Source organism: Scardinius erythrophthalmus (assembly GCF_964197995.2).
Source record: "Scardinius erythrophthalmus genome assembly, chromosome: 13".
Taxonomy (NCBI): Eukaryota; Metazoa; Chordata; class Actinopteri; order Cypriniformes; family Leuciscidae; genus Scardinius; species Scardinius erythrophthalmus.
The window spans coordinates 32,137,883-32,165,681 of NC_138233.1; the positions used below are offsets into that span (position 1 = coordinate 32,137,883).

The window sequence follows — 27,799 nt, forward strand, 5'->3', positions numbered from 1 at the left end:
TTTTAAAGGCAGACTAACAGGTGTTTGAGGGTCAGAATTCTAGCTGATAGACAGGTGTTCAAATACTTATTTGCAGCTGTATCATACAAATAAATAGTTAAATCATATATTGTGATTTCTGGATTTTTTTTTTTTAGATTATGTCTCTCACAGTGGACATGCACCTACGATGACAATTTCAGACTCCTCCATGATTTCCAAGTGGGAGAACTTGCAAAATAGCAGGGTGTTCAAATACTTATTTTCCTCACTATATATATATATATATATATATATATATATATATATATATATATATATATATATATATATATACTTTATTATGTCTTTCAACACATTTAACACAATTATACAAATGGACAGTTCCTTTAAATACATCATATTTTCCTCCAATAAATATTCCTTATTTTTCCTTCTACTTTTTTTCTTTTGTGATAATACCCACCAACACATACATATGATTTAAGGGGGAAAAGACAACAAACAAAAACAATAAATACATATTAATAAAAATGTAACATTCACATATTTATATCAAACTCTTATAATGACACATAATTCCTAATAAGTTATTCAACTAATATTATTTATATATCAAATATTTAATATTAAATAAGTAAATAAATAAAATAACAAATAACAAGAAATAAAAGGGAGGGTTATATAAAAATGTAGTTAATGTAGGCTAATATATATTCCTTTATTTTATGGAATATTTTTTGATTTTAGAGTTGCACATATCTTTTCAAAATGTATACATTTGCTCTTAATTTCATGTTATCCTCTCCATAGTGTACTTTAGAAACTAAATCTAACCACTCATTCAAAACTGGGGATGCTTTCTCCAAAAAATTATTGCATTAAAAGCTGCAATTCTCAGCATTACGTCATCTTTATTAAGTAGCATAGGTCCTATACCCAAAACTATATTTTGTATTTTTATATATTTAGTTTCTTAAAAAAAATCTTCCCTGAATTAGGCTACTTCTGTTCATTTTTTTTTTATTAGAACTTATACAATATTTGAGTGTAATGAGCTAGAAGTTCACTGCAACTTATCCAACATCCTAAAGATAAATTATTATAATTAGAAGATATTTCTGTTGTTATAAAATATTGCATATTAATTTGCCAAGCAAAATGTATATTTTAGTCAGAATTATTGCGCTCCTATTTGGCGCGCATGCGCGCAGCAGCGCTCGTTCAATATGAAGATTAGCAGTAAAATGGATACATTTGCACGACTTTCTAACATTTACAGATGGAGAATATAACTGTAAAATGTAAGTTTTGCACTGAGGGAAAAAAAACATGTCACAATAAACGCATAAAACAGCACAAAATAGCACAAAATATACGCTGTTTGATGGTGGATCGATTTGATCCACGATCGACCTCTAGGGCTGCTTCAGAAATGCGTGCACACGCAATTATCTAAACTAGATAAACCTGGATCAAATTAGTGAGATTGCGTGAACTTCAATTACCTTTTATGGAACCACTTTAGCCCCAACTTATTTGTTAGGCTCATTCAAGTCCGGTTTTGGAGTTTAATCCCCGCTTTTCTAAGCGTCTTTTATGGAACAACCCTCAGTTATCACAGATATGTGTGTTTCACTGATTGTGTATTGTTTAGTGTTGTTCCTGTTCACACCACAGCTTTTTTTCTTCAGTTTAACATTTAGTGAGTCATAAATGATGATTTATGTATTGTGTTGTGTTAAGAAGTTAAAGGGATAGTTCAGGATTTTAGACATGAATCTCTATAGCTTCCCCATAAGCAGTGTGGTGCATTGACCATGACTTACCCCCGACAGCGTCCTGTGAGCCGAGCTCCGGTCCAGTTTTGGTCAAGATGAAATTAGTCCGGCAAGTTTGCTGGGGTCACGGCAATAAAGCTTTTTTCTTCTCAAATCAATATGTGTTCAAAAGAGTGATATATTTGCAGCACAAAACCGCTGTCTATGGAGAGGTCAGACCTCGTAATGGCTTGGCACTATTTTCTTCCCCGTCATATCACTGCGCGCTGCCGCTACCTACAGCCAGCTGGGAGCCTCGGCTCACAGGACGCTGTCGGGGGTAAGTCATGGTCAATGCACCACACTGCTTATGGGGAAGCTATAGAGATTCATGTCTAAAATCCTGAACTATCCCTTTAAACAAGACGGGTGATCATGTTAAATGTTTATTGTTTCCATTTAACCACTTACATATTATAAATAGTCATACTTACGCACTAGAAATGTTTCCTGTCCCAAACAGACAAAACCCAGTCACAGTAAATGCCACCATTTTTGAAGATCTCATTCCCGCCAATAGAAGGCACAGTTAATTGTTCTCATGTATGAGGGGGAGATTGGTGTTCTGTTTAAATCTTGGTTAAACATTAATAATTGAGTTTGTGTTATTATAACAGTTTATCTCTTTGTTACTGTTAAATCACTTTTTTTTTTGTCTTTCTTAAATTTCTTTATTACCTTTAATTTCGAAATGGTTTAGTCCAAGTAGGAGGGGCTTGGCTTTTTTAAAGGAGTCATGACCTGCAATTTTCACTTTTCCACGAGAATCAATGTATGTTATGATTGCCTAACGATTATACACTGGCCGGGAAGCCGATATTTAAAAGTGAAGCGTTTGTTTACCCCAGGGCTCATAAACCAGCGCGCGTGCACGCGCACTCAAATACAAGATTTTGATTTCAGCCCCGACTTGACGTCATGACGGGGCAGGATATACCATATATGGACACCGCAGACCTGCCGCAGGAAGCGCGCCCTGGCGCCCCTCCTCCCCTCATATTCAGTCGCAAAAGATGCAGAAACGTAGTGCACACGTGAGTTGCTCTGTTGTTGACTGCCAGAATCAACATGTAAATGTGTTTTTTCTCCCAAGAACGGACCAAGCTGTCAGGGACCAGTGGATTAAATTCATTTTTAATGACGCGGTTCCTACAACCCTTCCCACTTATGTGTCTGTGCTAACTAAACATTTTACGCCGGAATCCTTCACAAATTTGAGGCAATATCAGGCGAAGTTGGCATCGAAGCTCGGGAAAAAGGGGCCATTTTCAACAATCAGACACTTGCCTGCAATTGAAACGGTAAAACTGTGTTTTTATTGCTCTACTGTGTGTAACAAACAGCAGCTAACTGCTAATGCGGCTATTGTATGCTAGCGGGAGTATTAGCTTCGAGGTAAACATGGGGAATGGCTGCTAACGTTACTTTGCAAACAACAAATGACTGAGATCATCATGAATTCGGCTATTGTTTATTGATTGCCTAACGCTTATATATGAGGCGCCGTCTAGTTTGTGTGTGTGTGTGCTCGCGTCTCATATGAGTATGTGCGCGAGTTTGTGTGTGTGTGTGCTCGCGTCTCATATGAGTATGTGTGTGGAGAGTTCATATACATGTATGTGTGACTGACTACTTAGTATATATGTATGCAAGCGTGTTTCATATGTGTGCGTGAATGAAGTTTGATTTAAGCCCTAAACGGCGCCTCATACTTATACACTGGCCGGGAAGCCGGTCGCGGCCAGGTCGGGTTCATTCACAACTTGCGCCATGATGTCATTTTGGAATGATATGTAAAGCGTTACCTGCGGTCTCAACCCCCCGCCTTCCTGCCACCAATCAACGCGCCCCTCATTGGCATTATTATAATGACCGTCCACGACAGCCAAAATATCGCATCAGATCTCGCGAGACAATAATGCCTTCAGAAATAAGGGTCTGAGGAGCTCTGTGTTTATTTTTTTTTCCACTTTTCTTTTTTAGAATTGCCTGAAAGACTATAATACAGCAGTAGGTATCCAAGGTAATACTAGGTCATGACTCCTTTAAGAGGGCCTCTCAGAATTGTTTGGATGCTAGCTCATAGAGGGAATGGGATTATAGGTGTTGCTGTGTGTTGGGTCAATTTATTGGCATAGGTTTGTTTGCAAATAACATTGAACATTTTATTTTATGTCTGTTTTGTCTTTTTTAGATTTTCACTGTAAATAACATTTGCACTCTACTGAAAAATCTTCTTCTTTTTTTTCCTTCCTTGGAATAAACACTGAATTTTTGACGCCATCATCACATCACGTGTATTTTTGTCAAAATGACATATAAACATCTTTTCCTATTCTATTTTGCCTGAAAACGCTTCCAACACGCTTGCGCCATGATCCACTTGTCCGTGCGTCACTTCTGTCTGTATATTACAGTTCATCATCCAAGATTATTTATTTACCTCAAGCGGTCTGTTTTGAAGTTCTGTGAGTAGTAAGAAAGACGCGCACTCACTGATAGAGAAGCATTTCCATTGGCTGGAAAATGGCCAATAACAAAAGACTACAGCGCAGCCAATTTTACAGAATGCCACTGATGAATATCAATATCCCTCTAAGTTTTTATTATCATATATTGTGCTACGTTTATGTAGCTATTATATTGTAAATAAAATATAGTAATCGTTACAATGTCAAAAAAAAAAAAAAATATATATATATATATATATATATATATATATATATATATATATATATATATATATATAGCCTATATGTATGTATAACCTTTTTTTTTTTTCAACTGGAACGCCGTCCCCCCTCGAAATTCACTCCCCACACTCCGTCCCACCCCCATTTTCAGCCCTGCACACAGGTGATGCATTTGATGCAGTACACTTTTTACTCGTGCACCTAAACAAAACTTTTATTTCTCTCTCCTGGTTGCATAGATGTTTATCCTCCTACATAATACAACATCTCCCTCTAATGGGGAGTATACTTTAAGTGTAACAGTAGAAAACTGAGTACTAGTTTACAACTAAGTTTTTTGTTTGTACTGCAACTATACTACAAGTGAACTTATAGGTTTACTGAGTTTAATAGTCAAATACTTGTAGCACATTTTTTAGTTTATGAAAGTACACTTTAAAGTATACTCTCAGTGACCTACTAGTTTAATAGTTTTTATACTGCAAGTATACTTGCAAGTTTTCTTTTAGTGAACATTACATCATAGTTATTGTTTACTATTTATATATTATTTTTGCACTTTAAGTAGGCTATACTACTATGTTCCTATTTAGGTATTCTTTTTTTATACTTGAAATACATATTTTTCTGTACTTCTGTAACTCTTTCCATTTTAAAAATATTTTATTCTAGCTTCACACAAGTCTACTCAAAAATTCAGAATAATAAACATGTTTTCTTTATAAATCAATATTTTCAAACAATGTAAGTTTATAAGACAGTATGTAAAACTACGTAAAAAGGGTATTTAATAGGTTACTCAATCAAAACAGTAAACAACTACAAGCCAAGAATACTTAGAATACTTAATTATGCTTTGAGTATATCTCGATCAAAATATTGAGCTCAAGTATAGGTCAAAACACTTACCTTTCTGATAGCAAGTCAAGTATCATTAAGTGCAATTTCTGAGAAATACATAAAAAGTAGACTGAAAGTATACTTTCTTATTTTTAGTTTAAAAAAGCACAATGCGCTCACAGCTGCAAATGACCTAAACCGTGACGTCGACTCCAAATTGGTCTATAGCTAACTTGAATAAACGGAAGAAAAAAGTAAGAGGCAAAAGTGAGGAAAATTCCACCGTTTTTTATTAGCAGACACTGCAACATCAGAGAGTACATAACAACCTACGGACTTCAATAAATGTCGGAATCACATAGTAAAAAAAATTACAATTTGCATGAAGACATTATGATCTTTAATAAGCTGCCATTTTTAATTATCAGTTTGTATTTGGGCCCATCAGGGGTCCGTTTCAATAAGGAGGTTCAACCAACTGTGAGTCAAAACGTGAACTCTTTGAGTTGATTTACCCTGAGATGGGAATCCCAGAGTTTCCCTCATTTCAGGGTTAACATACTCAGAGTTTTCACTAAACTTCCTTTCTGAAACGGGCCTTAGCTCTGTTTTTTTCTGTTTAATTATTATTCCTCTTATGAATAATACATCAAAATCTAGGGCAAATGGATAAACAGCAAGGAAAAAATGCATGAGGTTAAAAAGTCAATTTCCCCCAGCCATGTATAATCACTTGGAAAAACTTAAAAACAAGTGTGAGGAAGAAGAATGGAGAGCGTGTGGAAACAATTTAAGAAAACACTCACTGCATTCTCACAGAAACAATCACTGCAAATCTACAAGGTGCTCAGTATTTAGCTTCAGTTTGTGCTAAAGATTTGTACTGATACTTAGAAAACCATTGATAAAAATATTTCTTTGTTAACAATATGCCTTGGAGGTTGGACAATGACACAACACTTAGGAGTGATGAGAAGTTGCAACGAGAGTGTTGATGGGATGCGATAGTGCTACTCAGACTTTGCTTCCTTTGTTTCTTTGTGAGTCTTTGCGACCTGAGGATGGGTTGAGAAAAATAAAGGGAGAATAATGAATTTTGCATGTCATAGTAATAGTATAGCCATAAAATATCCCAGAGTAACAGCATTCCATTTCATTACACAAAATCAAAGTATAACAGGCTCATTAAAAAAATGCTGGGACTATACAGTTCTGTGTTGAATGTGTGATATGCAGCAGTGAAATTATAACACCGCACTGACCTTCGCATCTCCATTTTCAGAGTGGTTTTCCTCGTTGGCTGCAGACTCTGAGGACTCCTTGGCCTTCATCTTGGTCTTTTTGTCCTCCTTTTTGACATTGACTGCTTTGTCTTTCTACAGAGGAAGTAAATGATTGGCAGCACATTGTGTTAACTGAACCCATAAACAGAACTTATCCACTGAACATTTGCACGCATGTAAACTCGCTCACACACATTAACAGTACTTTGTTAAAGTACTGAAACAGTGTTCTAATGTTACAGTATTATTGGTGGTTTGTTAGGTATGTGTTTCTATTTACCTTAGCTGTCCTTTTTGATTTGGGTTCAGCCTTCGCAGGATCTGGTCTCTATAAATGAAAAAAAAAAGAAATGAAAAAGAAAACAGCTAAGTCCTCATGTATAAAAAAAAGAAAAACAGGCACATTCACCATATTTGAGCCATTTTTCAAACTGAAATTATAAAAAAAAAAGTTTAAAACAAAACTGTTGTAAAATGTAAAAAAAAAAAAAAAAAAAAAAAGTACATTAATTTTGTTAAATGTTCTATGAAGCCAAATTCCATTATTAAGTACAAAAATAAAATCAGTGTTCAAAATGTGTCCTTGCCTTAAAATGATTCCCTGCTGCAAGATATTTTTTTTTAGTTTAGAGTCATATTTTGATTAATATTTATATATTTGTATTGGATTTGGCAGGAAATTTTACATTTACATCATCCACAAAACCAAGAAAAGAAGGTCTGGCTACTATGGTGGCAGTCAGAGTATGCTACTTATTTGCTCAAATTACATATTGTTCAGATTTATGCCTTTTACGTGTTTTAGTATATAGCCATTGGTGGAAAATGACAATCTGCTCTGATATGGTGATCAGACAACTAGTATATCATCAAATGACCACAGAGAGGTCAAACCTCAGTAGTGCACCTTTAACCAGTCTAGGTGGCATTTTTAAGCATAAACATATCACACACAAACAACATCTGATAATGGCAACATACGTACTGTCGATAACCGTGCAGATCTCCTCTTAGGCTGAAAAGAGTACAAAGATAAGTAAAATATGCATACAACTATTAATAAAGGAAAACCTTTCAATAAACAATCATATAAACCAAGTGGCATAAAAAGTTTAAATATAAAAATAAATTCACCTCATCCTTTGCAACACCATCTGCTCTCTGTGGATGAAAAAAAAAAAAACATGAGCTCAACAAAACCTTTATTTAGAATTTAATGAATATAGTACAAATAATAATATAATAATAAAAAAATTGCATTACTTTTATTATAATTTTACATTTGCACACATTCAAATGTAAGACCAATAAACATATCCAGTGGCCAGTATAAGTAAACTCATTAGTTCAGCTCAACCATCCCTTATTAATAGCACAACCAACCCCTATATGTGAGCTGTGAGAGGAGGAGCTGACGACAGCGCCATCTTTCGGTACTTGAGCGCCATTACAGCCATCTGCTACAAGAACAAAGACTATAAAATAATAACACTGTTATTGTCCATTTCAGTGCGTTCTCAATCTTTAGTATTGCACAAGTCATTTTTAGTATAAGTGGATGTTTCGTGATGGGTTTTTGTAAGAGTTTCTTCTTACACAGCATGGCTAACCCCACAGGAAACCAGCAAAACATAGCCTACTTGAGCACGAAATCGCACATACTGCGTAAAATGCAGATATGCTGTGCGGATTTCAGTGTTAAATATTTTAAAAGTATGCAGATATATATTGAGCAAAACAAAGAATAAATAAACCACATAAATATGGCTATATCAATACCGAACAATGCCTCCATGATGTAGGTGTGTGTGTGTGTGTGTGTGTGTGTGTGTGTGTGTGTGTGTGCGCGCGCGAACGCACAAAAGGATACATACCTTTCTTTTAGGCATGTTGGATTCCTAAAGAGATTCAGTAAAACACAAGGAAAACTGCAGCTTTAGAGGAGAACTCGGCATATACGTGCTCAGCTCAGTACACTTAACACAATAGTAAACAGAGGAACATTAGCAAGGGACTGAATGGGATAAGGGGGGAGCTTAGGCGTGACTGATGTGTAGTTAAACCAATCAGCGCAGAGAGCCAAACATGACAAAGATCCGAGCCGGTATCTCTGAAAAATGTCGACAGTAAGAAAGAAAGACTAAGAATATATTCAAGACTTAAATGTGCCTCTTCATTTGTTTACTTTTTAACGAGGAAAAACGTTGTGCTTTTGCAATTACAAAGAAGCTTTGCCATTTAGGTATAGTTCAAAATGGCGCCCTGGAATTGTGTCGGGTTAGAGTTTGTTTCTCAAGCCTGCAGATGACAGATTTGCTACAAGCAAAAAAAAAAAAAAAAAAAAAGAGAGAGAGAGAGAGAGAGAGAGAAGCGTTCGCGGTTACTAAGTGTAGACAGTCAGTTTAGTTGGTTAACAGGGCGTTATAGTTTGTTCTGTCGCACGGTGATAAAATAACGTTAAAACTGCGAAGCAAGCAAACAGAACTTTTATTCGGTGGAAATTTCTGCACAGTTCATAGCCTACGTGTCACCGCTACAGATTGTGCAGCATATCTCAGAAGAATGTGTTTTTTCCCCCACTAAACACCAATATGATAGACCTCTTTGTGTTATCGATAACACGTACGATTCCCATATAACATAAGCAGAGGTAACGCTCTGAAATTGTTCAAACCGCACACAGGCAGCACGGCGATGGCTTTGTGTAGTCATTCATGGCTGCTATAACTTTCTCACATTTATTGCTCGTTTTGAGAACGCTGAACATTTCACACCAATCCTGTTTTCATTTGTAGGCTACTCTATGGAAAACACATTCTAGTTCCTAGATCGACTATTTCTGATAAAGCAGAAAGAGTTCTGCAAGCCATGTTTTGCTGTAGAGGCGGAGAACGAGGAGGGGTAAAAGAAAGAGAAGGGCATTAATGAGAACAGTTCTTAACCGGAATGAACAGATTCTCATCGAGACAGACAGAGTGAATGTGGATTTTTACATCGCTGTTGTTGTTGTTTGCATCCTGTTAGATTTAAGGAATTAGTGATTATGGTGATTAAAGTTTACATCGCATCATCCTCCGGATCAACATCGGTAAGAACTTCAGACACAAGATTATTTGAGAACATGCGACATTACAACATTTTATCACAACAGATAAGCCAAAATACAACAACAATTGTTACCACAGTGAAGTCAATAAATTAACGAGGGATCAAGCAGTGTGAGAAAAGTCCACAATCTTTGTCCCTTTTTTTTCTTTTCATTTTTTTTTTTTATGATGTCGTTGATGACGCATTAAATTAGTTTTACATAGTAACAATAAACGAGTGTGACACGAATAATAAATTTGGGTGGAAATGATGGTTGCCACTAAAATTATTGTATATTATTTTATTAAGTATTATTATTATTAGTCAGACTGAAAACATGTTTATTGATTACTGAAACATCAACATAAATACTGCTCTAAACTATTCTTTTTTTTTCAAGCAAATTTCAAATTTAACAGAGAAAAACACACAACAGTCTAAATATGGTGTTGAAGTTGATAGTTAACCACTTCCTTATTAGTGTGCTGGTAATAGCCACTCCTGCTCGACTACTCAAAAAACAATGCGCATATAACTAGATTAGAGAGTAGAGACTGCACCCAGAAGGGTTTCAGCCCAGTTTCAATGAGTATGTTTTATTTGCATCTTAACTGTGAGAAGTTTTAAATAACAGTATTCACACGGTGTAAAATGAGCACGCTAGAGGGGGCTATTCCTCCAGCAGGTGATTTGGCTGGAGCACTTCCTAATTTGGTGAGTTAGCGAAAACTTGTGCTCTAGATACGCTAAGTTATGTAACATTGGAATGACAGTGACACATCTCATGGTCTCGACTAGCTCATGCTCCAGCCACCAGTGGCATGTGTTTTATTTTTTTCTTAAATGAGGAGGCAAATGCCACTGGTTTGTTTGTTTATTTTTTGTTTGTTTATTTTTTAGTCCATTGCCAAATAGTGTACCAATTTCTTTTGATGTTGACACAAGTTAAGTGTTGCATTTATCTTAGACTAACAGCAAGCAACCAATAGTCTACTATATTTCTAACGTTTATATTACCATACTGTTAAGTATACATCTCAATCAATCAAATTTGTTTAAACAGTTTTTACATTTCTTCAAAAAATAACTACAATAATATAGTAACATTTCATTTATATATTATTTCTGAACTGTTGTTTAGCAATTTTTTTATTTATTTTTTGGTCACAAATAGCCACAAATGCAGTAACCATAGTAGGGGAGAGCAGGGCACAACCCAACACTTTTTGACGTTCTCAGTCTGTGTAAATCCACTTTCAGAGAAGCTCAGGTTCTGAGTATTTCTTTTTTTCCCACATTAATTTCCCACGTCAAGTACAATTATGTGGTTTTGTTTCATTAATACAGAATATACTTTTTTCTTGATTTACTCTGAAAGAATGGAAGGGAAATGTGACAGCATGCCCCATAGTGGGAACATTGTAACATAGCCATATGGCATCTTAAAATGTTATCTGATCTTATCAAAAAATATACAAGCCAAACTAAAATAATTTCTCAATGAAATACATTTATAAACTTTTTCATATAAAATAATGGCATTTTTTTAATAATGAAAATAAACTCACAACTGGGATTTAAACCTGGCTAGTGTCTTTTGCTAAATACATTAAAAGATTAAAATAATATCAGATTTGTCTAATTTTAAAATAAACACAAAAATATAGATGAAAAATTTACATAAGAGATTTACTTTTGCTATGGTTAAATAAATGTTCAGTGATATCTTCCAAAGATTTCTGAATTTTGGCGCAATTTTTTCTCCATATGGCGACTAGTAAATAAACTAAGTTTCGTCTAGCATGTGTGGAAGTATTTAAAACAAGTGTGTAACAACTAACCCCACGTTAGGTTGTGCCCAGCTCACCCCTATACCACAATGTCATGATGTATTTTTAAAATCACCAAGGGAAGCTGAGTGCCTTACTTACAGATCATTATTTCTAGTCATGTCAAGTTTATTTTAAATAAGATAAGAAAGACAGCGATGATACTGTATTTGATTCCATTCATCAGCTCCTTAGTAGAGATTCCACAACCTGATATGGATGGGTCAGATAAGGGAGACATCCATAATGTGTACTGTTGGTGTGTTTCCTGGAAAACAATGGTTGACATTCAGGCTGATTTGTGAAGCGTAATAAGCAAATCATATTGCAATAGAAACTATCATGGGACTTAAAGGTGCAGTAGGTGGTCTGGAAAATACTAACTTTAGCCTGGTAGCATTAAAAGCATACGATCCCACCCTCCCTGCAAATCACCGTCCAAAACACGCCTCCTCCAAAATACATGAACGCGCACAGACCAGAAGAGAGACGACCAGAGACAACGTTATCGGATTATATCATGTGTCATTCACCGGTGAGAAAACTTTACAGTACAGTGAGGGAAGAAACAGAAGCGCTTGGTTGCATATGTGATTGTTAAATTACTCCAGTTCAGACGCTGACCTGTTGACATAAAGTAAAGAATGCTCTGTATTTCAGCTTTATTCATATGTGATATCAGGACATAGTGGCAACACAGTCAAATCTCACTGAATTATCTGCATAGGGCAAAGTCCGCGGTACATAGAACTGTACTGTCAAACTTGAAATGTAGATACTTGCCACTTGTTGTCAGTTCACATTCAGAAGGAAACTTATGTTGTTTGCCTGCCATTCTCACTCTGCCATTCTCGAGCCTCGTGATTCTCAGTCCTCCAAGCTCGACATTCTTTGAGCGGCCAATCTAATTTGCGCCCCATTAGAAGGATGCTGTAATTTTTCAGCGATTTTTCAATTCAAGACCCTGGCCTTTGTCCGCTCGTTTGACTAATGCTGCAACCCAAAACTGGCTGGTTCTGTGGATCAAGGCTATACTTGCATTCCAGCAGTTGAGGACATGCTGGCCACTCACCTTTCGCAGATGCTCTTCGAAATAAAATCTGTTATCCCAAGCGCCATGCACGCTTCGGGATACAGAGTTAAGTTACCAACACCATCTTCCTGTATTGATGGACGGAGACGGTTCAGGCTATCTCCCCTCAACACCTCTTCCTGCTCGAGCTGCTCCACCCCCGACGGGAGACGCATCTGGCTTTCTCCCCGAGTCAGATGCTCCAGCCTCTATACCAGACCCCAAAATGAGAAAAACCTCCTCATTATTCCTCATGGGCCTCTCTTCGCTGTCAGAGGATGCCTTAGGTCCTCCTCCAGTAACTTTAGCTTTCTGCCCACCACCTCTCGCTGGCAGCCACACAGAAAGCCTGGCGGCCGAGCCTACTAGAGCCCATTCCTATGCAACCCTTGTCTTACCACCTGGCAGCATCGAGGCTTCTGCCAGGTGTGTCGCGCTGGGTTCTCCGCACGATTCAATTTGGATACACCCATCATTTCCATCGCCATCCTCCTTGCTTCGATGAGGTTTATCCCACTGTTACGAACAGCACCCTCGAGGCTTCTGTTCTCCAGCAGGAAGTGACGTCGATCCTCCTGAAGGGAGCGATAGAGGAGGTTCCTCCTTCTGACTTGAACCGTGGACTACTTCCTCATTCCAAAGAAGGACGGGGGTCTGCGCCCCATATTGGACCTATGTCATCCATTTCTTTCCTCTACAAAGGAAAATTCAAGATGCTGACGTTAAAAACTCACCTGGGGCAGATCCGAACAGGGGACTTGTTTGTTACCGTGGACCTGAATTTGTACCAATTTCGGGTCCTTTCATTTGGTCTGGCTTTGGCTCCGCAGATGTTCTCCAAGTGCATGGATGCCGTTATGGTGTCGTCCAGTCTTGTCATCTCCTCGGCTACGCCTGGGTCTCAAGATCTACTGGCTCCATCTCTGGTGGTTGGACCCCGACCCCACCGTGGTGTCTCTTCTCTATCTGGGTTCCCACCTGGTTCCTTCTGCCTTAATCGCCTCCCTGGCTTCTCCCTCCGTCAACTCGTCTGTGGTGTCTGTCGGCTCCTCCTAGTTTCCACCTGTCTCTGACTCCTCATCCTCCTCCCTCCTCTTTTGGACTATATAGTGAGGACGTGCCTTTCATGGAGGGCGGTGTAATGTCAGGGTTATGTTCAGTTCTGTTTAGCTTCATTGTGTTTTGGTTTCATTTTCTCTGTTCTTGTTTTTTCTGTGTTCCCATTCATTGCTAGTTTCCATAGTTATTCATTAGTTCCACACCTGTTCTTTGTTCTGTTCTCAATAATTATTTTTGTTCTGTATTTAAAGCCCTTAGTTTTCTCTGTTAAGTGTTCCGTCTCGTTTATGTTAGTGTGGTTGTTTTACTGTGATTACTCCTGCAATCTCCTGCATGCTTTTTTTCTCTCTTATTCTACTTGTCATTGTTCACTTTACAGCCACTTGTTACATATTTATTTTAGAAACTAAATAGGGTAAATTTTTATTTCATGCCTTTAAATGGCTAAAGCTTTTGAATACAAAGAGGTATTTTCACATAATTGGGTATACATATGTAAGAGCTTAGTCTGAGTACATGTAATTTTAATAGGGCAACAATCAACCACAACAATCAAAAACATGAAAAAATACTTTTGGACTTTTTTTTTCAAAATAAAAACAAAACTAGTGCAGGAAACATGTAAGAGTTCATAGGTCAGTAATTATCAAAAATACAATTTTTGATAATTACTATTTTTGAGGACATCAGAATTAGTGTCCATCAATTTTAATGTATGTTTTAATCTTCTATTTCCCTCAGATCAAGAAACAGCAACAGGATGTCATGGGCTTCTTGGCAGCCAATAAGATCGAGTTTGAGGAATGTGACATTGCAGCTGATGAAGACAACCGAAAATGGATGCGGGAAAATGTTCCAGATGATTTCCGACCAACCTCAGGGAACCCGTTACCTCCTCAGATCTTCAACGAAGAGAGATATTGTGGGGTGTGTACATATAAGAAATATCATATGTTGGGGTAGTACAGTAGTTCTCAACACTAGTCAAACATTATGGAATATTATGTGTTAACATAACCTAAAGTCTTTGGACAGTATCTGTGACACACTGTCAATAACCACATAAAATATTTTCAACTCATCCCTTTCAAAGCAAAAGCCCTTTAAAGGTGCACTATGCAGGGTTTTCAGTTTGCAAACAAGATTCAAACTTGGCCTCTCCTCTACATGGCCAGAAGCCACGCCCTCTCCCCAGACACAATATATCAGTTGCACACGCAGTTGGCAATATAACAAACAAACAACTGAAAAAATCTTCATAATATCTTATTTTGTATTTCCCAGTAGAAAGAAAGTTTGGAACAACATGTGGCTGAATAAATTCTGACCGGATTTTTTTTTGGTTGAACCAATCCTTTAACAATTTGTCACAGATATAACCCAGACTATTCCTTTAAGAGAAAATAGTTTACCCGCACTCAACAAATGCCTTTCACGAAGGTGATGAAGGTTTCAAAATGAATCTATTTCTGTAAGTTTCAGTGTTGCGCAGGACACATTTCTGCACAGGTAATTTTCAAATATCAGAAGAACTGCAGTCTTGTGTTTTGACTGGTTTACTCATGCACAGACTCTAAGAATTGAGCAATGCTTTCTCTTGCCATCTGCTCCCTAAATGATGCTTCTGTGCTCCAGAACTATGAGGCATTTTTCGATGCCCGTGAAGACAATGCTGTGTATGCGTTTCTTGGCTTGACTGCGCCCCCAGGTTCAAAGGTAGGTGTTCTGACAGACAAAAGGGTCCTTTATGCCCTCCTCATGTGCACGGTATGTGTCCGCTCTTAGGAATGTTTGAGTGCTAATGTTTAGCCTTATGGACACAGTGTCCCGTCTGATGGCCTTTGCTTCATGGACATGCTCTTCTCTTTCCTCTACTGTACAGAACAGGTTCTCACTGCTAATTTGAACTAATCCGAAGGCTTTCTGTGTTTCTTCACAGGAAGCAGAAGTCCTATCAAAGAAAGGGCAGATGTAATCTAGAGAACCCGCTCCAGCACAGCTGCTGAACTCCTGCACTTTCTGATTTCTGATGATTTTCTTTTCTTTTTCTTATTGGTTCATATCTTTTTTTTTTTTTTTTTTTGCACCCATGAAATTATGTGATGAGATGGAATTATGTGTCCACTCAAGAGCCCTTTTCATTAATTCACTGTTAAATGGCTATTCAACTTGAAATTAATTTCTGTAGCTGTCCAAATAGACTCAGCAAAGATATGTCAAGATTTGACAGTTAATTATTTCTCTAATGTTTAAGCAAGTTTATACTTAAATGTACTTGATTATTAATGTGGTTCAAGTTACATCCAATTAGTGTCCATATATTGCAGTGATAGTTTGCTTTTTTTTGTTTAAATTCTTTTTTAATAATTTTTTTTTTTTTAATAATTGATTTATGTGTATATTTCATACTGCATGTTTTGTCTCAAGTATATCCTCCATGTCTTAATAGAGTACTTGTTTCTATTTTTAAGTCTTAAAACAAGAGAGAAATATAACAGGCCTCCTACTTGTAACACCGCTAGTCATTCTTTCAAATCCTGATCTCATGCTTTCATTACAGTTGTACATATTTTCTTTTTCAAGATTATTGTAACATGTAATAAGAACATTTGATATGAATGTATACTGTAGTGAATCTTTTTAGATCTACAGTAATTTGGCAGTCTCTATGGTAAGGCCTTTGTTTACATTATTACATGGCATACTGTATTGTACAGTGCCTGTATTTTATATAACAGTTATCTGCCATCTGTCTCTCTCCATCTGATGCATGTCTAATTTCAGTTTTTACCATCACTTTGGTACTAATTTCAGAATCTTGATGTCATTTTTCAGAGCTCTAGACATAAAACCCAAAAGTCCTCAGCTGTAACAGGCTGTCCAGTGTTTACAACATTGCATTGTGATTCCATTTTTTTAAAGAAGCATTGCACTTGCAGAATAATTTGTTTATCATTATGAAATACCATAGAAACATTAGTTTTTCTCGATTGCTTACACAGTTCATTAATCAATTTACCATTTTGACTGTCATGTCAAGAATCTAATATTTTAGACAAATATTATTCTCTCTTGTTGTCAGAATCAAACTTTGGCCTCAAATGACACAAATCATAAAAAATACACAGACTACTTTCCTGGCCAGTTAACGTCAGTGAGATTAATTCGTAACAATGTGACAAAAACTTCTTATTGGGAATCAGTAATTATTTTACAACTCAATGTCTATTACAGTATACAACATAAATAAAAGAGTGTAGATACAGTAAAATACATCAATAAGCTTTAGGAAAAACTATGAATATGAACCTGGTATGCAACACAATGCAGTATACTGTGAATTACAGATTTTTTTGAATAAATAAATTCAGCATCTTTTAAATTCGGCACATTTGGCCAAATTTCATTACAGTGTACTATAGCAGTTTCTTTGAAATGGGGAAATTGTGCCAACTGAATCAGTTATAGTGTTAGCAATCGAGAAAAACTAATTCAGATCACCCACACACAAGATACTGATAGTTTCACTGTGTAGTTGTTTGTACATTAAATGTACAATATATGTGATAGATATTTCATAATGGTTCTATAAATACATCACTGTAAAATAACTAGTAAAGAAAATATTAAAGAATATTACAGTATTGATGAAAATAATCAAATCCCAACATAGGTTCAATTTCCTTGAATCAAAGAAAAATTAAATGATTATTTTGTACTTATGTACAATAAAACGTCAACTGCAGTGTTCCTCACATACTTTTATAAGCAAAATTGATAACTGTAATCTGTTGGTTACACATACAGACATCTATTGAAGCTGTATCTACAGAAATGTATAGATGGACCAATGATTGATCGATTGATTGATTAACCTTTAAGATCAGTTGGATTAAATGACTGACTAATGTATTAAACTGAACGAAAAAAAAGAGATGCAAATAAAATGTTTGATAGTATTATGAAAGGCAGTTACGAATGAAATGCATTATAGATGAACCACTTATTATCTGCAGTGTAAAGGATACTTTGTGACTTTGTACTTACATAATTGACAAAAATTTGCTCAAATCAAAGTGCATATATCTGATTATCTGTTGTTGTGTGATTGAGTTTTGAAAATTCACCTCTTGCTTGTGAAAATAGTACCAAAGCGATAAAAAAGTACAAGACAACAATGTCAGTGGAAAAAAAAAATGAGAATGATTTAGCTATTTTCAGTTTGTTTTCTTTATAATTGCAGACTAATGAATAGTACATAGAAAACTGCATACAAATATAGTAAAAAAAAAAAAAAAAATATATATATATATATATATATATATATATATATATATATATATATATATATATATATATGGTACAATACATAATATACAAAAATAAATGTTTTAAACTGTTAATGGATGACTGAATTTTATTACCTGGATGCAATCTCTTATACTCATTTTAACTGAAAGACTTGATGAAATACATTTTGATATTGACTCACTTCAGTTTAAACTATACTACACTCCACTATATTCTACAGTCTGGTAGCAAATGACAGAGAAACACATTTTACAGGGATTTGCTTTTAAGGACTTTTGCTTTAAGGACTTAGTACAGAGCTTCCTGTACTAAGTTCAAAATTAAATAGAAAATGTGCAAGGCACTCAAAACAGTGTGCAAAATTATTTGAAGCAATTGCATAAACCGGAATGACATTCTTTAAAAAAAAAAAAAAAAAAACACAGACAGTTCCATTCGTTGGTGGAAGAACTTGTGTTTCAGTGCGTGCGGATGGAATAAATCCATCCGTAACTTTCTCAGCGGCTCTGCAGATTGTCTCTGTGCTCTTCAACTCTCGAACTGCAGAGCTGCTCCTGATGTAAAACACAATGAAATGATTTGGCGGTTTGACGGTCTCGCATTACGCTTTGTGTTTTATAGGTTAGGCATGAATTAAAATTATTTTAGTACATTTTATGTTGTTATTTTTTGTGCAGTTAACGTTTCTGAATTTATTTTACAACTTTTTGTGTAACTTTTGAGGACTGGTCAGGATCATTTTAATAATTCATATTGTAACAGCCCAAGAGGGCTTTTTTTGTTGTTGCTAAAATTGCTAAAATGCCTCAATTAATAAATAAAATAAATCACACATAATTTTTGGCTGAGAAAAGGTCATAAATCACTACAATTTTAATGTTTTTTGTCCAAAAAACTATAATAATACTATAACTGCACTGAAGGAAACATAATAAAACAAAAACAAAAACCATGTCATGACCCCTTTAATGGCAGAGTTGTATTCTACATGTGACTTAAATGAACTTATTGATTCCCTTACACTTTATGTAAATATAGATGGGTTGCCCCTGTTTAGAAGTTCTGCAGTGAATCTGTGGCCCATTCATGGTCGGATTAAGGAACTTGAAAATTCTAGTGTATTTTTAATCAGATTTTATTCAGGTTCTGGCAAACCTTCTTCAGTGCATAATTATCTAAAGGAATTTGTTGATGATTTGAAAGTTGTCATTCAAGAAGGAACACATTTTAATGGCAAACATTACAAAATTGCACCGCCCAAGGCTTTTATCTGTGATAGGCTTTCCTCAAGAGTGTTAAAGGTCGGGAAGTTCGGTCTGGACTCGATCCGTTGAGAAAATTGTTCGGACCAATCAAATTGTCAGGGCGGGCTTTATACGATGATGGACAGATGAACAACGTAATCACCCACGTCACCAACGAGCGCTTGGGTTGAATTCGTTATGACTGCCGCTGGAGAATTGAGATTTCACGAGTTCACACTTACAAATAAGTCAGATAGAATAAATGCATATTTGACGTGCTGTCCGAGGAGAGGCTCCGGGCTCGGCATTCGGCCCGAACCCAAAGTACTCCCGCCCTATTCCAGGCTGTGGAAGAACAAGCCGAGAGTGAGTGGAGGGATGCTGAAAACTGTCAAGGTAACATCTTTGTTTATGAAACATTATGTGTAGATTCCGCCATCGCGTCTGTTGTAGAAGATATCGACAGCACATTAATTTTAAAAGAGGAACAGAGAACTGCATTCAAGGCATTTGTCGATCGGAAACATGAATGAAAACTTACTCCGTTGCTCTGATTGGTTGTAGGTCTGTCCAATTGAGTGCATTTTCCTTCCTGATTCGGTTGAAACACGTCCCATAATCAAAGCTCAATGGAGCAGTATCAGACTCACATTCTGACTAGAATCTGAGTATGACGATGTCAGGCAATATGTATGGACCATTTGGTTCACACCTTTACAGACACAGAGTTGATTGCATCTGAGACACAGTAACAATGTAGGCTATATGCAAACACAGTAATTTAACTATTACCATAAGCCGATAACAATATCCATGATATTTATATTTTTTCTAATTTGTCATTTAGGTATATTTACGCATACTGTTTAATGCAGCTGGCATGAATGCATTTACACTAGAATTACAATTGCACAAAGCAGTGGTTCCCAACCCTGTTCCTGGAGGCACACTAGGGGTGCGTCTCAATCAGTTCCCTAGCTCCCAAAGGTGTGGATGAATTCGGGAATTGCTTTGAGGCCTCAAGCCCCTGCCCCTTTAATTAAAAAATTAATTAAAAAATTAATCAAAAGTGCCCAACTTATATTTAATGATAATATTGTGGTCAATAAAACAAAATAGGCTACATTTGATTATAATTAACATGACAATCCAGCCAACATGTCCATGTGGACCCCACATGGGTTTTCTCAGGGTTAAATGGGTGTCATGTGGGCATGGGCTCAAAGTGGGCACTTTGATGGGGTTATTATGGGCCCCAGTTTGGTTTAGGTTGTGGGCTCCAGTTAGGCTGCCCATTATTGACTACGTTTACATGCAGCCAATAACCCGTTCAAAACCGGGATATTAGCAATAACCCGGTCGCGCACGGCCATGTAAACACCGGCAAAAACATGAATATGCTCATATCCCGGTTTTTAAAAACCCGGATATGATACCTGGGGTACCCCTTTTCTAACCCGAATATTTGGTCATGTAAACGCGTATCGGCATATCCCCATCAAAAGGAACATTGATTTGTGTTCTGCGCATGTTCTATTCGCAAGGAATCTTGGTCTTTTGAGTAGAGACGGCGCATACAAAAACCCGCGTGCAGTATACCGGAAGTAAACAAGAAGTAGAGGTAAACATGGCGAGACGCAGCACAGCACCACACTTTTGGAGCGAGGAGGAAAGCGTAAAAAAAAGGCGATCGCTATCTGCCCCGAACTATTCATTATCCGCGTGCTGCTGCTGTTGTTGTTGTCTTTGGATACAGGAAGAAGAATCGGAAATGACGCATATTGCGTCTTAAGGTTGTCCGTACGTCAATACGCTAACTGTGCGTCGCCGTTTACATCGGGATATTGACAATTCCATGTATACAGGAGTAACTCTCTCTACTCACGCATGTAAACGGGTTATTCCGAATGTTTCAGAAACCCAAATAGTGACCTTAACCCGACCATAACCAGAATATTGACAGCTTGTAAACGTAGTCATTGTTTATTTGCGGGTTTTGTTTGGGCCCCAATTAGGCTATATTAGACTAAATTTTAATAACTGAATTTGGTTTGTATTTGTTTAAAAAGTAACCGGCATAATTGTGTATTAAAAATTAAAAACATTTTCAAATATTTGACTAGTTTATTTAATTTGATATAATAATACAAAATTCACAGCATGTTTGTCAAATAATATTTTTTTGTGTAAGTTTCATGGCCTTATAAAACACTTACTTTTTTAATGTATGTGTGCAAAAAATGTGCTTAAAACAATATTTTCTAATAATATATCTAAAAGAGTAGAGCACTTGCATCATGCTGTCCCTTCTTCCACAAGCTATAATGATTGCCTCCTCCCGCCTTTTCATTAAAAAAAAAAGAAAAAAACTAACGGTCTCCTCTCTCCTGGCAACAAGTTTCCAGAACATCACCGTCAAATATCTCCTGTTTAACTCCTGGTTAACCAGCAAATTTTATATAATAAAGTGTGTGCGTGCCGACTTTTCACCCTTTTACACGCTTAACATATTTTTCATAATTGTTCGGTCTCATAATAATGACCGAGGCAGTATATCGTGCAAGAATGCTTCATTGCACTTCTAGGCGTTTGTGCTTCGCAGCCGGTGTGAACGATTCGTTTTTTGAATCGGTTCTTTTTAGTGAACCTGTTGAATAAATTCACATAACTGACAGAATGATTCATTTGAAATCAATCAGTTGACTCGCTGATTAAGTGATCCGGTCAAGCAGTTTCTAATGCGATGTCTCCACATACTAGCCTGGGTTTCCCCATGCTCCCCTTGCGCGCAGCGCGATTTTATTCACGCTGCTAGGCAGCCTGGACACCATGGACCAGATTTTCCCCTCAAAAAAGGGAACCAATCACAGAACGGGGAGGGAGCAGCAAGACAATGACGACGTCTATGCGACACAAAAAAGCAGTTTGTTTATATTATCTATGGATCCAACATGGCATCAGACGCGAAGTTACCTTTCGATGCAGCCTTAGATAGTGTTCTAAGTAGTTTAGAATGCAGGTTTATTTTGTCTTCTTCCTCATCGAATTTCTGTCGCTCTACATACGTCATCTGGTATAATTGAAACGATTGGCTATGAGCTACGTACAGGCGCATTTGATAGACATTCGTAGCGCCCAATAAACGGCTCTGGGCATTCGTAAACCATGTTTCAAATACGAGAAAATGAACATGTGGTTCCCAGACCACGTCTCAATGAGAAGAGGTCTGACGTTAGCCAGGCTATCCACATACAGGATTGATAGATGTATCTTAATTATCTGTTATCTCAATGAATCAGTAGGCCTATGATCGCCATTGATCTTTTAGAAATTATCCTAAACTTATGTTATAGTTGTGCCTTTAGGTTAATTAGGTGAAAAGAGATGAGATGTAATTCATTTTAATCTTTTAATTTTTGTACTTTACTAACATGTCTTAACTAGTCATGCATGAAGAAGCATTACGCTGATGTACATTTTCACTAATCACAGGACTCATGTTGTTTTTAATCATTTGTTAATTATTTTAAATTCTGCTTTTTAATCTTCTACTGCTGTTAAATTTCAGATTCCTTTTTTTTTTTTTTGGTGAGAAAATGGAGAATGACTGCTCGCAGCGGACAAAAAGGCGAAGAATAAAGTGACAGAGCACATAGAGCTAGTCAAAGATTATGTTTTGTCTTGTTTTAATCGAGCTGTGTCTCCTACCCTAATAGACGATTTAGAAAATGAAACACTATGATTCTTTTGAGACCCTTGATGGGCTTTTGCATCCTTCTGACAGAAGCTCTACTGCCCTGGCTTTACTTGAGGATGCTGACAATTCATTTGATTACAGTAATGATGATGATAGCCCCTCGGTTCAGCTTTGTACCGCAAATCACAACGTGAATCGTTTTGAGTACCCATGCCCATCTCTGAATAATGACAGCGATGACAAACAAACCAGTGATTCTGATTCTGATTATATTAAAGGTTTTGCAGAATGGGCAGCACGGTTTAATATTTCTCATTCTGCATTGTCAGCTTTGCAGAAAATACTGAGGAGAAAAGGTCTAAACATTCCATGGATCCAAGGACTTTGCTTTCCACAGATCATGAATGCCAAGTAAAATACATTGCAGGTCGATGCTACTACCAGTTTGGAGTTGCAAATGCATTAAAGGGGTCATGACATGAGAAACCAAATTTGCCTTGATCTTTTGGTATATAAGAGGTCTTTGTACCATTAAAACTTCCTGCAAGTTTCATAGCTTAAGACGTCCTCCCCATTATAAACGAAGCATTTATTTAATCAAGCTCTGATTACAGCTCGTTGGGGATCCATGGTAAGAAGTGACGTCACGGTACGAAGTGACGTACCAGTCGTTTGCATATGACCGCCTCCAGCGCAAGACAACTATGCCTCATTTCGCATCATCGCATCGTTGTCACCCCACAGGTGTTCAGTTGACGTGCAGCGAGTGTCTGTTTACAGAAGATTGTGATGACGCAGATGTGCTGTTCCTGGCTGTGGACAAACAAAATGTTTGAAGACGCTACCGAACGATCCAGACATCAGGGAAAAATGGATGCAGTTTATTTTTTGCGGACGTCCCAGTCACGGCTGTGTTAATTTAAGCGTGTGTTCTCTACATTTCAAGGATGACTGTTTTGAGAACAAATTGCAGTATGATGCTGGCTTTGCCAGAAAACCTTTGCTTAAAGATCAGGTCGTGCCGACTATTCTGGGTCCCAACGCCGCCGCAAACTGTAAGTAATGTATTTCATCTTAAAACTACTTTTAGCCAATGACGTTAGCCAATCATAACAGTGGGCGTTAACACTGAACTCTTAAAGGGGAAACACCCCCAAAACAGACTGTTTGAATCAGAGATGAGAAACAGGGTGGGAAAAGGTCATAAATCACTACAATTTTAACGTTTTTTGTCCAAAAAACTATAATAATACTATAACTGCACTGAAGGAAACATAATAAAACAAAAACAAAAACCATATTAGAAAAAGTCCAAGGCACTCGAATTGGTGAAAAAACTTTAAAAAGCCTTTATTTCTTCATGGCTATAACTTTTAAAATTGTTATGGTGAGAAGCAAAAGTAGGCCTACACCTACGCGTTGCGGCTGCTAGCCTTCATCCACCCTGATATAGAATATTAAAATAGAAAATTATTATTTTAAATTGTTGTAATATTTCACAATATTAAATTTTTTTCTCTATTTTTGATCATATAAATGCAACCTTGATGAGCATATATATATGCCCCTTTTTTACATTTGAGTCCAAAAACTCAATTGTATTGTTCTCGAGGTAACGATCATCCTGGGTGAGGAGAAGTAGACGTACAGCTGCTAGATCCAGACTTATTGGTCAGTCGTTCTGTTTGTGGTTACATAGGAATGAGAGGCAAGGACCTATTTGCAGCAGTTTATCAACAAAACACCCAAACAAAGATAATCCAAAATGGGAAGAAGAAGACGAAGAAGAAGAAGAAGAAGAAGATGATGATGATGATAATGATGATGATCTAAATGGGGAAATGAAAAGCAACAGCTTCACAACAATGCATGTAAAGACAATGACAGAAAAACAAGGACTGAAACACAGGGGTATACACACTTTCTTAAAAATAAAGGTTCTTTATTGGCATCGATGGTTACATGAAAAACTTTTAACTTCCATGGAACCACTAAAGGGTCTTTATAGTGAAAAAAGTTTCTTTAGATTATTTAAATGTTCTTCACACAAAAAAAAAAAAAAAAAGCTCTTTTGGAACCTTTTTTTTTAAGAGTGCAGGCAAACAAGAGGCTAACAAGGAAGTACGTAGGTGTTGGCAAAGGAATACATAGATTCCTGTTTCAATGGGCCGCTATACGTAAACCGTCCTCCATATTGGAGCGGTCCGTGAACATTCAAGAGCAAGTTGACAGCATCTGCAACTGTAGTTAGACATATGTGTGAATATCTATATATGAAATGGACTTCAGCAGATGATTTCACTAAACTAACACAATACAACAAGACGAAGGCGTCAGCTGACACGGCATTAAAAAGTAACCATGGTAAAAGTAAAAACATTAGAAGTGTCTTAGTAAAAACATGTAATATTGAGTTAATCTACATATAAAAACACAAACCAACACATTCTCACCTGTAAAACCCATTTCTTCTGGAATATAAATATTGGCGGTTTCACAACCAGAATCTGCACAATGTTGTGGCATCATTGATTCTTACTGTGAGTGACAACACACTGACCGTTGCAAGATGGCAGGCATGCCTACGTGTCTGGTGCGGTGGAATGAAGCATCTACATATACATATCTATATATAGTATGAATGCATGTAGTATATATATAATCTGGACTTACTATATTCGCCATGTTGTCATTATCATGTGATCTACCAGCATCTGTTACGTCGCTTCACTGCCATTCAAAAAACCTCTCCCGTGGCCTCATGAGATAGTAAAGTGTCCATTGTATGCACACTTCAGAATCTCACAGAAAGTAGAAGAAGTAAATAAGTATGCCACCCGGGTACTTTTTGCTTACTCTTTTATGATTACTGTGAATTTGGACATACTACTCACATACTGTTTTACATAGTAGGGAAGTATGGGATTTTGGCTGCAGCCAGGGACAGCATTATGCTTATTGCTAAGCAAATGCATATCCGTGTTAGATGACTAGGGCGGGGTGTCATGGTCGGACAAAACTGGAAACAGTTGCAGGTTCTCAAAAGTGTTTATTAAGCTCAAAAGGGTCAGACAAACAGTTCAGAACAACGGAGGGCGGCGACTCAGGCTCGTGCAGGGACTTGATGGTCTGTGGTGCGCTGGTGCTGTGACGGTGATGAATCCCAATCCCGGTGCTGGAGTGCGGTGAACCCAATGACAAAGAACAAGAACGGCAGGAAGACAAGGCAGGCGAACACAGACACGGCAACTCCACGGGAAACACAGACACGGCAATCACAGGACCTCAACAAACAATCCGACACTGGAACAGAGAATGGTGTGAGTATATATAGGGAATGGAAATGAATCGCAGCTGTGAACAGTGATTGTGATGATGATGATGATCAGCTGGAGCGCTGACAGACACGTGAGCGGGACAACGCCCACTCACACATAAACAACAACGACACGAGGCAAGAAGGAAACAATGCATTCAACAACCGTGACAGTACCCCCTCCTCTAGGAACGCCTCATGGCGTTCCCAGACTCCCTTACCTGTCGACTGTAATCATCGATAAGAGAGTGATCCAGGATGTCACGAGCTGGAACCCAACTTCTCTCCTCCGGACCGTAACCTTCCCAGTCCACCAGGTACTGGAATCCGCGTCCCCTCCGCCTAGAGTCCATAATGCGACGGACCGAATAGGATGGTTCCCCATCTACGAGTCGCGGCGGTGGGGGAACCGGGGCAGGCGGATTAATGCGGGGAAAAAAAATGGGTTTAATTTTGGACACGTGGAATACCGGATGAATTCTCCTGTACACTGGAGGGAGGTTGAGGCGGACTGCCACCGGACTAACAATTTTGGTGACAGAAAACGGGCCAATGAATTTAGGAGCCAGTTTATTGGATACGGAGCGGAGCGTAATGTTCTTAGTAGAAAGCCACACTTTGGAACCGACGACGTATACGGGAGGCCTAGACCGGTGGCGATCGGCCTTGGCCTTGGTGTGCGCCCGCACACGGAGGAGAGTCTCACGGGCTCTTGTCCATGTGCGGTGACACCTCTGGACAAAGGCGTGAGCGGAGGGGACCGCGACTTCGGATTCCAGACTGGGAAAGACCGGTGGCTGGTATCCTATACTACACTCAAAAGGAGATAGGCCCGTAGCTGACACTGGCAACGAATTGTGGGCGTACTCCACCATAGGCAGTTGCTGACTCCAGGAGGAAGGATTCCTGGCAGCCGTACATCGCAAGGTTCTCTCCAGGTCTTTGTTGGCTCTCTCAGTTTGACCATTGCTCTGAGGGTGAAACCCGGAAGACAGACTGACCGTCGCCCCCAGTAACTTACAAAACTCTCGCCAAAATTTGGACACAAATTGGGGACCCCTGTCGGAAACCACGTCTGTCGGGAGGCCATGTAACCGAAAGACGTGATTAACGACTGCAACCGCTGTCTCCTTGGCTGAGGGTAATTTGGGCAAGGGAACAAAGTGGGCTGCCTTCGAGAATCGGTCCACCACGGTTAAAACTACCGTGTTACCCTGGGAGGGTGGGAGGGCGGTAACAAAATCTAGAGCGATATGGGACCAGGGTCTCGAAGGCACCGACAGCGTGCCAGTTGGAGTAACCCATCTGGGGGTCGATTAGACGACTTACCAATAGCACAAACTGAGCAAGCCAAAACAAAATCGTGAACGTCGCGAGCCATAAGCGGCCACCAGAATCGTTGTTTGACCAAATAGAGGGTGCGACTAACTCCTGGATGACAGGCTGGACTAGAACAAAGGCCCCACCGAATAACGTCTGGACGTAGTTCCTCCGGCACAAATAAGCAGTTCGGTGGGCACCGGATCGGAGGCGTTACCCCTTCTAGAGCCTTCTTGACTCTCGATTCGA

General features: G+C 37.9%; 2 protein-coding genes across 5 annotated transcripts; one reads left to right on the top strand and one right to left on the bottom strand.

Moving 5' to 3' along the window:
* Nucleotides 1–5,600: 5,600 nt before the first annotated feature.
* On the bottom strand, nt 5,601–8,646 carry hmgn6 (high mobility group nucleosome binding domain 6). Of its 3 annotated transcripts, none has more exons than XM_081383174.1 (7): nt 8,395–8,461; nt 7,999–8,075; nt 7,750–7,776; nt 7,601–7,630; nt 6,896–6,943; nt 6,595–6,708; nt 5,601–6,387 (listed from the first exon to the last, which is right to left on the bottom strand). In XM_081383174.1, exons 1-7 carry the CDS (start codon nt 8,408–8,410, stop codon nt 6,343–6,345), a joined length of 357 nt encoding a protein of 118 aa, XP_081239300.1. In that variant the 5' UTR covers nt 8,411–8,461; the 3' UTR covers nt 5,601–6,342. The 3 variants fall into 3 exon arrangements, with proteins under 3 accessions (XP_081239300.1, XP_081239299.1, XP_081239301.1); XM_081383173.1 differs by having other exon boundaries at nt 7,999–8,090; nt 8,395–8,443; XM_081383175.1 differs by lacking the exons at nt 7,999–8,075; nt 8,395–8,461 and adding an exon at nt 8,490–8,646.
* A 22-nt stretch (nt 8,647–8,668) lies between these two features.
* Nucleotides 8,669–17,945, top strand: sh3bgrl (SH3 domain binding glutamate-rich protein like). 2 transcript variants are annotated; one of them, XM_081383177.1, is made up of 4 exons: nt 8,669–8,741; nt 14,404–14,589; nt 15,298–15,378; nt 15,602–17,945. In XM_081383177.1, the coding sequence occupies exons 1-4, from the start codon at nt 8,733–8,735 to the stop codon at nt 15,635–15,637; spliced, it is 312 nt and encodes a 103-aa protein (XP_081239303.1). In that variant the 5' UTR covers nt 8,669–8,732; the 3' UTR covers nt 15,638–17,945. The 2 variants fall into 2 exon arrangements, with proteins under 2 accessions (XP_081239303.1, XP_081239302.1); XM_081383176.1 differs by having other exon boundaries at nt 8,692–9,703.
* Nucleotides 17,946–27,799: the final 9,854 nt, after the last annotated feature.